The sequence below is a fragment of the Pangasianodon hypophthalmus genome, chromosome 30, assembly GCF_027358585.1.
Source record: "Pangasianodon hypophthalmus isolate fPanHyp1 chromosome 30, fPanHyp1.pri, whole genome shotgun sequence".
Classification (NCBI taxonomy): Eukaryota; Metazoa; Chordata; class Actinopteri; order Siluriformes; family Pangasiidae; genus Pangasianodon; species Pangasianodon hypophthalmus.
Window position 1 is genome coordinate 3,590,681 of NC_069739.1, and position 12,644 is coordinate 3,603,324.

The window sequence follows — 12,644 nt, forward strand, 5'->3', positions numbered from 1 at the left end:
TTTCTCTGTCTCTCACTCTCTCTTTCTATTTCACTGTCATTCTCTCACTGTCTCTGTCAGTCTCACTCTCTGTCTGTCTGTCTGTCTCTGTCTCTCTCTCACTGTATCTCTCTTTCTCTATCTGTCTGTCTCTATCTCATTCTCTCTGTCTCTCACTCTCTCGTTCACTGTCATTCTCTCACTGTCTCTGTCTCTCTCTCTTGCTGACTGTTTGTCTCTCTCTCTCACTGTCTCTGTCTGTCTCTGTCTCTCTCTCTTGCTGACTGTTTGTCTCTCTCTCTCATTGTCTCTGTCTCTCTCTCACTGTCTCTGTCTCTCTCTCACTGTATCTCTCTTTCTCTCTCTCTCTGTCTCTCTCATTTTCTCTGTCTCTCACTCTCTCTTTCTATTTCACTGTCATTCTCTCACTGTCTCTGTCAGTCTCACTCTCTGTCTGTCTGTCTGTCTCTGTCTCTCTCTCACTGTATCTCTCTTTCTCTATCTGTCTGTCTCTATCTCATTCTCTCTGTCTCTCACTCTCTCGTTCACTGTCATTCTCTCACTGTCTCTGTCTCTCTCTCTTGCTGACTGTTTGTCTCTCTCTCTCACTGTCTCTGTCTGTCTCTGTCTCTCTCTCTTGCTGACTGTTTGTCTCTCTCTCTCATTGTCTCTGTCTCTCTCTCACTGTCTCTGTCTCTCTCTCACTGTATCTCTCTTTCTCTCTCTCTCTGTCTCTCTCATTTTCTCTGTCTCTCACTCTCTCTTTCTATTTCACTGTCATTCTCTCACTGTCTCTGTCAGTCTCACTCTCTGTCTGTCTGTCTGTCTCTGTCTCTCTCTCACTGTATCTCTCTTTCTCTATCTGTCTGTCTCTATCTCATTCTCTCTGTCTCTCACTCTCTCGTTCACTGTCATTCTCTCACTGTCTCTGTCTCTCTCTCACTCTCTCTCTGTCTCTCTCTCACTGTATCTCACTTTCTCTCTCTGTCTGTCTGTCTGTCTGTCTCTCACCATCTCTGTCACTCTCAATCTGTCTGTCTCTCTCTCGCTATCTCTTTCTGTCTCTATCTCATTCTCTCTGTCTTCCTCTCTTGCTGTCTTTCTGTCTGGCTCACTCTTTCTCTCTGTCTCTTTCCATCTCTCTATCTCTCACTCTCGCTGTCTCTCTCGCGCTGTCTCTTTCTGTTTCTCACTCACATTCTCTCTCACCCTCTGTGTCCATCTCTTTCTCTCTATTTCTCCCTCTCTCTGTGTAACTCTCTCTTTATCTCACTAACCCTTTCTGTGTAATTGTCTCTGCCTATTTCTCTCTGTCTCTCTGTCACATTCTCTCTGTCTCGCTCTCTCTCTATTCATCTCTCTCCCTCTCTCTCTCTGTCTTTATTTCATTCTCTCTGTCTCTGTCTCTCTCTATTCATCCCTCTCTCTCTCTCTCTTTTAGGAGCACGCAGAAACCTACGTAATGATCTTCTCGTGGCAGCTGACTCCATCACCAACACCATGTCCTCCTTAGTCAAGGAGCTACACACTGGTAAGAGAACACACACACACACACGCACACGCACACACACACACACACACAAACTGAAAACTCTCTAGAACTGGAACACACCACACTGAACTTCAAACGCAGCGCTGAGTGATTTATGCAAATACAGCTTAACCACAAAACGCCTTACTCCCGCTTCCTGTGTTTGTGGGTGTGTAGAGGAAGACGGAGTGGAGGAAGACGAGAGACTGCGGAATGGAAAAGACAGAGGTACACACACACACACACACACACACCACACACTCCACATTTACTGTAAATATACTACTAATATTTCCAAGCCACTTCACATGTGCATCACTTACACTACTGATATTACAGAAACATCTTCAGAAACATGATTCTCATCTGGAATCTTGCACATGCCCTGAAAATGACTATATGGGGGAAATATGAAAAAATGATGCAGTATATATTAAAATTGGCTACAAACTACAAGAGCAGTTCATAAATAACTGAAGTTCTGGCTCTGTGCTCCAGGGTAGTGTCTGTGAAATGAAATATTGACTGCACCATTGAAGTCCGTTTTCTACCCAAAAACTTACAAGTACAACAAAGAAATCATCCACATAGCTTTATATTCTTCGCATGTTTCCTACCTTTTAAAAGAACAAAAAAAACAAATCGCATAAATCCTCAAATTACCTGTATGCCCCGCCCACTTGTAGTTTTCACACTTGTTTATTTATTTATTTTTTTTTTCTGGACTTCATACGGTTTGAGCCCAGAGTTCAGGACGTTTGCCGAAGTGTGAATTCCGTTCGCGATCCAGAGAACCGATCCCAGGACCACATCATCCTCTTGGTGGTCCTAGTTCCGCATCAGGCGTGGGAGCTATCCGCACTCGGCGCCACATTCCGAGTAACGTGATTGGTTCAGACTCATGCTACTTCCTGTATCTACTTTCGTGATGCTAAGAACAGGATTATTTTGGTTACTGATATATAAAACCAGACTTCTACAAGACTGGAGCTCTGTAGCTAACTCACATCTGTGGTGCGAGTGCTTGCACTGGGAACACGTGTGACGTCTCATAGTCATTTTTACTCATAGCACGACTAAAAATATTCAAAAAGCGCTGTTCTTCATCGCTTGAGTATTGGTACGAACTGAAAACATTAATAATAATAATAATAATAAAAACCAGCAAACAGATGACCCTAGCAGTGACTATTTTGCAACGCTCAGAAGTAATGTTCGGGATTGCGCAATCGATCCACTATTCAGAAAGAATTCTTCAACGTGAAAGCAAACCTGAGATTATAAGCCCCGCCCCCAGACGATCCCGGGAATTTGCTCCTGAGGCATTTGTTCTGCAAGAATAATAACCTTATTGAACCAAAGGTTTAAAAAAGTGACCACAAAATTTTGTCTCCTTGACTAAAGTAATATAAATTTGGTGTGGGGCCACTTAAAAAAAAAAAAAATATTCCACACAATTCTTTCAGATGTTTAATATCATCAAACGAAAGCTACCCTTCTGCTCTTTAACCTCCATCGTTATTGATTCAGTTCTAATTAAGTGTCCTGCTGCTTCCAGACGGTAGTGTAGTTAAACCTGCGCTGTGATGTTTACTGCCTATAGCTAGCGTGTGTGTGTGTGTGTGTGTGTGTGTGTGTGTGTGTTAGTGTTAGTCAGCTCATTATGCCTTAATTACTTGTTAGTATCAACGAGGGAGCTGTTTATGAGTACGGAGGGGTTGTGTGGGATGTGGAGTGATTTTTTTTCCCCCTACTTATTTCCTGTCTGGTCAGAAGAGAGATCACCCAGCGCTTTATAGTCCAGCCCTGACTGTGAACCAGCCTCATTATATTATATTATACTGTATAGCAGTCTGTCTTTAACACTCACACACCTCGCCGTCTCACCAAACACGTGTGTGTTCAAGCGTACAGTTTAAACAGCATCACAGAATAAAGAGGAGTTTTTCCACTTAAGCACGATGTAAAGACTAATTCAGAACGACGTCCGGTATATTCCTGTCGCGGCACGTCGAGAACTGCGTTATTCCTCTGATAACGCGTCAGCAATTGCAATTATATTATTAATAAAAGAACAACATGGCTTCCTAGTAACCACGCTGGTAAAAGGAATGTGATGATTGACCGACTCACGTAGAGTTTTTTTGTTTTGTTACTTCGTTTTAGGATTTTTTGGGGGTTTTTTTTTGCGTGTATATACTTTTCTGGATACTCTTACACACTGAGCTGATTTCATTGTTGCGTTCTCGGATTAAACCAAAAGAAAAGAAAAGCTAGTAATGCCAAGTAGGCGTCTCGGACCTCGTCTTGTCTAAATTTATTGCTTTTCCTCCTCCTATGTAATCAAAAAATAAAGATATTAAACTACAGTGCAGGATATAAATAAGTGGAGAGAGACTGTGTTAGTTTTGGCTCCGTACTCCAGCACATTGGATTTAGAGCCTTATAGAAGCACTTCACTATATATATATATATATATATATACTCACACACACACACACACACACTCACACAGACATAATGTGTATGGAGCACTTCACACTCTCTCTCTCTATATATATATGTATATATGTATGTGTATAAATCACAATTTTTATACACATACATATATACATACAGTTGAGGTCAAAAGTTTACATCCCCCTTTCAGAATCTGCAAAATGTTCATTGTTTTACCAAAATAAGAGGAATCATACAAAATGCATGTTACTGTTTATTTAGTGCTGACCTGAATAAGATATTTCACATAAAAGATGTTTACATATAGTCCATAAGAGAAAATAATAGTTGAATTTATAAAAATGACCCCGTTCAAAAGTTTATATTAAGAGCCGGGGAGTGAAAACTTTTGAACAGAATGGAGATTATGGAGATTATTTTGCCTAAATATCGTATTTTTTCACTTAGTACTGCCCTTCAGAGGCTACAGAAGATAGTTCCATGTTTTCCAGAAGACAAAATAAGTTCAATTTACCCTGATCTTCAAAGTCAAAAAGTTTTCACCCCCCGGCTCTTCATGCATGGTTTCTCCTTCTGGAGCATCAGTGAGCGTTTGAACCTTCTGTAATAGTTGCATATGAGTCCCTCAGTTGTCCTCAGTGTGAAAAGATGGATCTCAAAATCATACAGTCATTGTTGGAAAGGGTTCAAAACCAAAGAATTTGTGGGACCTGAAGGATTTTTCTGAAGAACAGCAGGCAGTATAACTGTTCAGGACAAACAAGGGACTCAGGAACAACTATCAGTAAACAAAACAACACAGCTGTGGATCATTCAGGTAACAACACAGTATTAAGAATCACGGGGATGTAAACTTTTGAACGGGGTCATTTTTATAAATTCAGCTATTATCTTCTCTTGTGGACGATATGTAAACCTCTTTTATGTGAAATATCTTATTCAGGTCAGCACTAAATAAACAATAACATGCATTTTGTATGATCCTCTTATTTTGGTAAAATAATGAACATTTTGCAGATTCTGAAAGGGGGATGTAAACTTTTGACCTCAACTGTATATAATCACAATTTTGCCTTGAAGTCACAGCTTTGATGACGTGTCTGATACTGTATGACGTTATCTACAAAAAAAAAAAAAAAAAAGCTGTGTCTTCCTTTTTCAGCGCATGCTCTGACGGCAGAATTACTCAGATGGGAGGCGTGGCCTAAAATCTGACGGATTATTTCTTCACACGATTCCGTCCTCATTTCAGGTGCGGCGGTTGGACAGGTGAGAGCCACCGCTCAGCAGACTCCACCCAGAGAAATGAAGCGCTCCGTTCACACACCGCTGTCGTCATGATGATGATGATGATGATGACGACGATGATGATGACGACGATGATGTAGGAAGAAGCACGACAGTGAGCTGGTGGTCTCGCATCAGCCAATCAGAGAAGAGCTTCAGGAGCCACTGTTTATAACTGATTATAATTTTTGAATGGAAGATCCTGTTGTTTTATTTTTTTTTTTCTGTTTAGGTTTGGTTTGTTTGTTTGTTTGTTTGCTGAATGGCTGTTTCATTAATAAGCTCAGTTTGATTTTGCTGATTTGTTTTGTTGAAAGCTAGGGAAAAAAAAAACTACTGATTAGGCCCCGGTTTTGGACTGCGGACGGAGGACGAGGACGAGGAGCCACTTCTGAGTGACGGTTCGAAGGTTTTGTGGGTTGGAGAAAGTATAGAAATGAAGGATGAATGAAGGAGGAAAGAGGGATGAGGTGGGAAAGGTGATGAAGGTGAAAGAGAAAGAGAAAGTGATGTGATGAGTGAATCGTGCATGTCGCTGTTACATGGTTAAAGGGAGGATTCGTTAGTGTGCGCTGTGTTTAAGGAACGCGACTAAACCATTTTGTGCTGGTAATTAATTTATTTTTTTTTGATGTGTTTGTGACTTTATTTATTTTCATCGGACAGCTTTTAAGCTCTTGCAGGTGTACTTGTCAGAGGAGATCATCATGATCGTTAATCTTTGGGCTCCAGGCAAAAATGAAGCCTAGTTTCAGACTAAATCATTATTATTATTTTTATTTTTTTAGTCTAAGGCTAGACTTCATCTGCGTTCCGTTGTGGATCGACCTGTTTCATTGGGCAGCATGTTAACAGGAAATCAACACCGGTAGGCATCATCATCACTGATCGTGTTTATCTTTACTTGAAAACGGATTCTGATCTAGTGGCAGCTATTTTTTTGGTGCTGAACACGACTAGACTACTCTTAGTGTGCTTTCACACCTATTGATCCGTTTGCAGAGTCTGAATCAGAGCGAAATTGACTCTTTCGATTCGCTTGGTTTGGTTTGTTTTCACACCTAAACGAAGTGTGAAAAACATTGTCTGAGGGGCATGTAGGGCTGAAGACGTCCTTGTAAAACTCTTGTTCAGAATTACGTTGATGGATAAAGCTTAAAAAAAATTACCAAGTACCCAAGCATAGAGAACTCGGAGCTGGCGCTAAATAAATGACTGCATATTTCTAGAAATAACAATTTAAAACTTCTCAGTGTTTATTTTCTTTTTTTTTTTATTCTTCGGTCCACATGGCATTTCTACTGCGCTACAGATCTGTCTCAGTTCAAAGCATGTTTGATTCACTTCCTGCAGTGAGTTGAATCAGAGTCGAATCTCTTTCTCACTAGAGTTCGCTTCATGCAGTGAATCAATTCAGAGTCGAATCGCTTTATCACTAGAGTTCGCTTCCTGCAGTGAATCGATTCAGAGTTGAATGTCTTTCTCTCTAGATTTGGCTTCATGCAGTGAGTTGATTCAGAGTCGAATCGCTTTCTCACTACAGTTCACTTGGACTTCAAGTGGACTGAGGCGGAGAACACACACCAAGATTCTGTTCAAACGGACTACGTGAAAGCACTCTTAGCTAGCTAGAAAACACTTAACAAGTTAGTCTCATAAGCGAAGTCATTAGTCATTTCAGCGATAGAGTTCGCATTTTCGAAGAAACTCTATTAGAACTGTTTCGAATTGCTGAAACATTGAATACGCTGCCTTTATCTTCGTCGTACGCAAAAATCCCGCCTGCCTTGTGTTTGAAACGCGGTGTTTGGAAAAGTAGCCCTCTGAAGTATCTGATCATGGGTTCACTCCTTTTTGCTTGAGTTTGTGTAAATATTAAAAGTTATAGATGATTTAGTTTTATAGAACTTATTTTAGGTACAGACATAAAGAAGAAGGACAAGGAATGAATATAAGTATACTGTGTCATGAACAGGAGCCGTACCCATGATGCCTCTGTTTGTAGTTTTTAATTAAGCACTGTTCGTAGTTGCTCACTCGCTCTGTCTGTCTCTCTCTCACTCTCTCACACACACACACACACACACACACACACATCCATCTCTGACCTGCTGTGCTGTGTGCTTTTTATACAGGTGCATTTGTGTGTCTGTGTGTGTGTGTCTGTGTGTGTGTGTGTGTGTGGGATTGTGTGAGAGTAAATAATGGTGGACTGTCACTATAATGAAGCTGCCTTTTATTACCCGAGTCTCAAGTGGGATTGTGGGAAATGTATTTTTTTTAGCCTTTATCTGTTTTTGGAGGGAAAAAAAAAATAATCGCACATAATTCTGCCAAAATGTCTTGCGGTGTTTCCCGTGTGTGTATTCTCGGTTTATAGACTTTATAAAAAAAAATAATAAACAGCTGCGTCTTTTCCTCTTTTCAGTATAATCTTGTTTTACACACACACACACACACACACACGTGTCTTACTATACTTATAAGGACCTACCATTGACAGATTTATTAATGGAGGTAATTTAAAGCTATGCTACACTTAAATCTAACCCCAGCCTTAATCTCCATTCCCCAAAAGGAAACTTCAGAGGTTTTTTGAGTTGTTCTTGTTCACTATATAATGAAAGAGATTTTCTCTTGTGATCGTTTTTTCCCCCCTTGCAATTGCTAAAAAAAAAAATTTCAGGCTAGCATGTTTATCTGGACATCAAATATTTGATCATAAAACGCCCAAAACACGGTCAGATATTTTCAGTTTACGCTTTTCATTTCTAATATAATTCGCTTGTTTGGTTTTTGTTGTTGTCGTATCTGTGTACATTAATAACTACATTTTGCGAGGTTTTTTGTTACACTTAAAAGTTAACCGTCTGTTAAATATTATATGCGCTTGGTTTATGTTTCTTTGAATAAAACGGAGAAGACAGGTGCCTCGGAGTGTTCAGCTGCCGAGCGATTGTGAAGTAAAACGATGAAAATAGAGTTTCTAGACTTTATAGAGCTCATGATTTATTGTTAAATGGAATAACGAGTAAATGCAGTCTGGTTAAAGGAGACACTTTTAATAACAGCTGTTCAAAAAGCCTCGTTTTTTTACGCTTTATTCACGCTTTATTTTCGTTTGTGTGGTTGTTAAAGTGCACCAAGCCCTCGTAGTGTGCCATGGACAGCGTGAGAGTAACTTTTATCCGCTAATCAGAAACCTCAACACTTTATTTTGGCAAGAGAAACGACATTTGCGATGGTGGAACAGAAAATAATTTGTGCCGTTTCATCTTTAATTTTTGCTTCGCCTCATGATTTTTAAAAAAAAAAAATCAAAAACATCTTTTTCCCAGTTTCCACTGAGTGCTTTTTTTTTTTTCTTCTTCTTTTTTTTTAATAAGTGGAGTTTCCTATTTGCCTGTGTGTGTGTGTGTGTGTGTGTGTGTGCGTGTGTGTGTCAGGTTCGGGGGCTCATGGTGCCGGTAACCATCAGTTTTGTCCTCGTCCTCCTTGAGTCTCATGACCGCCGTACAGACTGTGTTTCATATCAAACGAATCGAATCTGTCTCAGATTTTTCAAATGTATCAAAAATAAATGCTATTTTTAAAAGGAAATGTTTCATTCTCTCTCTCTTTTTAAGCTTTTTATTTTTAGTTCTTCTGTTTTCCACAGTATACACTCTGGGCTTTAAGAGTTTCCAGTTTTTCATACGTATTTCTTTTTTTTTTTTTTACTTAGGTTTAAATGTTATAATTTTATCATTGGCATTTATATACAGTGTTTCACTATTGAAAAAAGCTTTAGTTGTGCTGTGTGTTTTATCTCTGTAGCAGTGTTATTGTGGAGAGGTGTGAGGTGTTTACCCAGCACGGGGCTCACACCCCTCCCCTTTCCCATCACCCTGCTCAGCAGCAGCTAAACACAGAGTCACGATACTCTACACACAGAAACCCAACAGTGTCCTGATTAATCTTATACCAGACTTGCGGTGATAAAAATGTCCAATAAGTTGATTTCCATCATGATAAATTATGATCCATGATTACATCGTGATAAATTAAATATATATATATATATATATATATATATATATATATATATATATATATATATATAAACTCTTTATAAATCGAATGGAAGGAGCTGATTTGATGTTGACTTAATCTTTAAAATTTATAATTTTTTTTAGAATTTTACAGAATTTAATTTTTTTTCTGCATTTTAGAGTCAAATATTTTAATTTTTATTTTTAAATACAAACAACTTTGAATTATTTTTGTAGACATAAATCATTTAACTTTAATTTCTAAAGAAATGTATTCTTAAATTACTGTAAAAAAATATATAAAAATAATCATTTTTATTCTATATTTTATTCTCTATAATGAAAATGTAGAAAACCTATATTATGATTCGTATCGTGTATAGTTGATGGTGTAGTAGTCAGGACGCGAAAGCCAAAATGACGTCACACACGAAGTATAAATGAGGTAAGTACTGAACGGTTAAAAAAGAGAAGAGTGTTGATCATTAGCTTGTGCAGTGACCTGCGTGAATTAAAGCAGCAGTGTGTAAAGTTTGTCTGCAAGGTGAATTGCAATATAAACATTTACAGACCAAATCCTCTTACCTCTCTTATCCCTGTGTGTGTGTTGCCTTTTAGAATGCAGAACAGTGCCGTTATGGATGGGGCGGAGCTTATTTCAGGGCCAGAAAACTACAGCTTGAAATGAAACGAAAGCAGATTGATTGCGTGGCTGCATTGCAACTCAGAGTGATTAAGGTTTGTGTACCTTGTGTTTGACATGAAAAGGGGAGAAACGGGAAGGAAACAGTTTAGTATTTTTATTAAATACATTTTTAAAAATGGAAATGCAATGCAATCACGGGCCTGACTGTATTCTAACTGAAATCTTACTGTAGTCTTTGACTAACTGGGCGAGCCAAATAAAAACCTTATTGTTTCTGCGCTTAACGAGATTCCTAGATTCCTCTAAAAAAAAAAAAAAAAAAAAATTTTTTTTAAAAATTTAATTCATGCTGCACTTTTAATGTTTTCATTTGACTTGTAAATACATTCCCGAAAAAAAGAAAAATTTCCGAAATGAAAAGTAATTCAGATACTCGTGACGTATATTAATCTAGCACTGGGTTACATTTAATTAATTAATTTTTTTTGAGTGTGGGAATGAAATGTTTCCGAGTAATGGCACGGCAGAAAGAGCTCATAAGACACTTCAGTCAGATGTGTGTGCTTCTTTAGTACTGTACGTTGTTGTGTGAACTGCAAATCTACTAAATATACAGTATTTTATCATCCGGATCACTTCTAACATATAAAACATCACACATTAGGCCACACCTCCTATCAAGAGTCTGAAGCTACACTAAACTGAGTGTTGAAGAATGATGTGTCATAAGTAAAGTGTGATACTTTATTAATTGATTTTATTATTTATTTATAATCCAATTCATAGGTAAAGAATAAAACACTCCATGTCATGCTGTTGTAGGCAAATAATCAACAACAGGGCTGTGTGATGAAGCAGCGTTACTGTTACCACTCTGAAGTTGATTATTTTCCTCTAACAACACTCCCTGAAGTGTTTTATTCCTCTTGCACTACAGCAATTTGCAGCCATTTACAAATGTTTAATTTTTTTAATGAAGGACACATTGTGCTTTTTATCCATTTGTAGTTACGTTTAATGTTGATGCTTTTACATACAGCTATAAACAGTCATTCTCTCACTAAACCCCTCTGTCCTGAACACTTTTCCGTGCTGGAAAACTTACTTACAAAGCGCTGACACTGGAGACTCCTTCCATAGTTATTAATTAAACTTCTCCTAAAAGAAAACGTCACCACATCAACACACCGATTCCACCGATTCCACGCAGATCGAATACGTTTTGCTGTTGGATGTTTTGGTTTCCCAGCTCTGCTTCTGGCTAATGAGTAAAAGTAGGAGGGTTGGAATTTATTCCCGAGTTTAAATGAGCGGCTTCGGGGTCAGGGATTCAGTTTGACCTTTGACCTGTGCGACCATAAAGATAATCTTGCTCATCTTGAGGAAACACAGTTGTATTTGTTCTCTGTGTGAATTTGTCTGTTTAGCATTCTCCCTAGTAACACAGTGACCTATTAAAATGGGTTTATCAGGTGATTCACATGCATGACTGAGCTCACGTGTGTGTGTGTGTGTGTTGCATCCTTATCTTGTTCTGCCATAGGTGTAACATTAATGAGTCTCCGGAGATGTTTCTGAGCGCCGCTGTGGGCTCGGCTGCGCTTCATATGACGCTCCTACACTCTCACGAGCAACACCACCCACAGCTCCAAACCAGCGTGGTGTGTAAACGGCATCTTCCCTCCAGCGCTCAAACACCACCGACATCTAGTCATTAGTCTTAACATGGAAGGCGTCTCCCTTGTCCTTTAGATTTAAATCTGAGTCCTTTTAGACTGTTTTTTTTTTTTTTTTTTTAATTATTCCTCATCACCCTGTACGAGATCCGAATAAAACTTTCCCCGCATTGCGCAATAACGTGTTCTCCGTGTCAGATTATACGATGAACATTCTCCAAAGATTACTACGTTCAGCTTACGTCATCCACCTGTCGCATTAACACCAGCATTCTTCAAAGTGAGCTTGACGTAATAAGGATATTTTTCTATCCGTTACCAGGTTTCGTTTATCGCCGTCCCCACTAGTGTATTTGTAGCTGTTCAGTGAGTTTGCCGTCGTCCCATTGGTTGATTTTAGAGGAGCATTGTAGCAGCGCTCACACTGAGATTTTTTTAAAAAAAAATTCGTATTTGTTCGTATCGGCACTAAATCGGTCACGTTATGCATACAGAGACCTCCGATCTGGCAAAATCTGGCAAAAAAAAAAATAATGTTCCTTGAGTGGTACAGAAACATCTTTCACACTTGTAATGTAATGTCAAATGTAGCAAACAAGTGTTTGACGCTATGACGCCAGTGATATAGCACACAACACTGTCATTATGGACAGTTCAGATTATCCTTATTCCTTCTGTTTTCCATTTGGAAGAGTGAGTGGGCAGCATTTTTGTGTGGATAAAAGAAAAAAAATGTATGTCCATCTCAGAAACATACAATCCTACAATTCACAATCTATAAACATGTAATTGGGCCCTGGAACATTATGGAGATCTTGTATAACCGGAATTTTTTCCTAAAGTGATTTTGCTAATTTTTGTTATCAAAGACAAAAAATAATTCTTTGGTCGTGAGCTGAAATCGAGGACCTGGAATGATTATTTCCACTGTGACCAAAGATGGCCGACAACGAAGTTCTGTCATTGTGTGAAATTTCTGATTAAAATCTCAGTGTTAGCACTGCTATAACGCTCAACTAAAATCCACCAATAGG

At 38.8% G+C, this 12,644-nt stretch overlaps 2 protein-coding genes across 8 annotated transcripts in view; both read left to right on the top strand.

Annotated features, from left to right (window-relative positions):
- dtnba (dystrobrevin, beta a) overlaps positions 1 to 8,857 on the top strand; it is a 38,002-nt gene extending 29,145 nt beyond the window's left edge. For 6 of the 7 annotated variants that reach the window (XM_034301956.2, XM_053231774.1, XM_034301957.2 and 3 more), the window contains 3 exons: positions 1,421 to 1,510; positions 1,688 to 1,738; positions 5,223 to 8,857. In XM_034301956.2, coding sequence (XP_034157847.1) covers positions 1,421 to 1,510; positions 1,688 to 1,738; positions 5,223 to 5,311 — 230 coding nt within the window. In that variant the 3' untranslated portion in view covers positions 5,312 to 8,857. Of the gene's footprint in view, positions 1 to 1,420; positions 1,511 to 1,687; positions 1,739 to 5,132; positions 5,203 to 5,222 lie in introns of those variants that run through there. The other variant, XM_053231777.1, reaches the window with a different exon arrangement.
- A 766-nt stretch (positions 8,858 to 9,623) lies between these two features.
- dnmt3aa (DNA (cytosine-5-)-methyltransferase 3 alpha a) overlaps positions 9,624 to 12,644 on the top strand; it is an 83,770-nt gene continuing 80,749 nt past the window's right edge. Inside the window, exon 1 of the mRNA XM_053231771.1 lies at positions 9,624 to 10,026. The gene's annotated coding sequence lies outside the window, so the exon portion shown is untranslated. The remainder of the gene's footprint in view (positions 10,027 to 12,644) is intronic.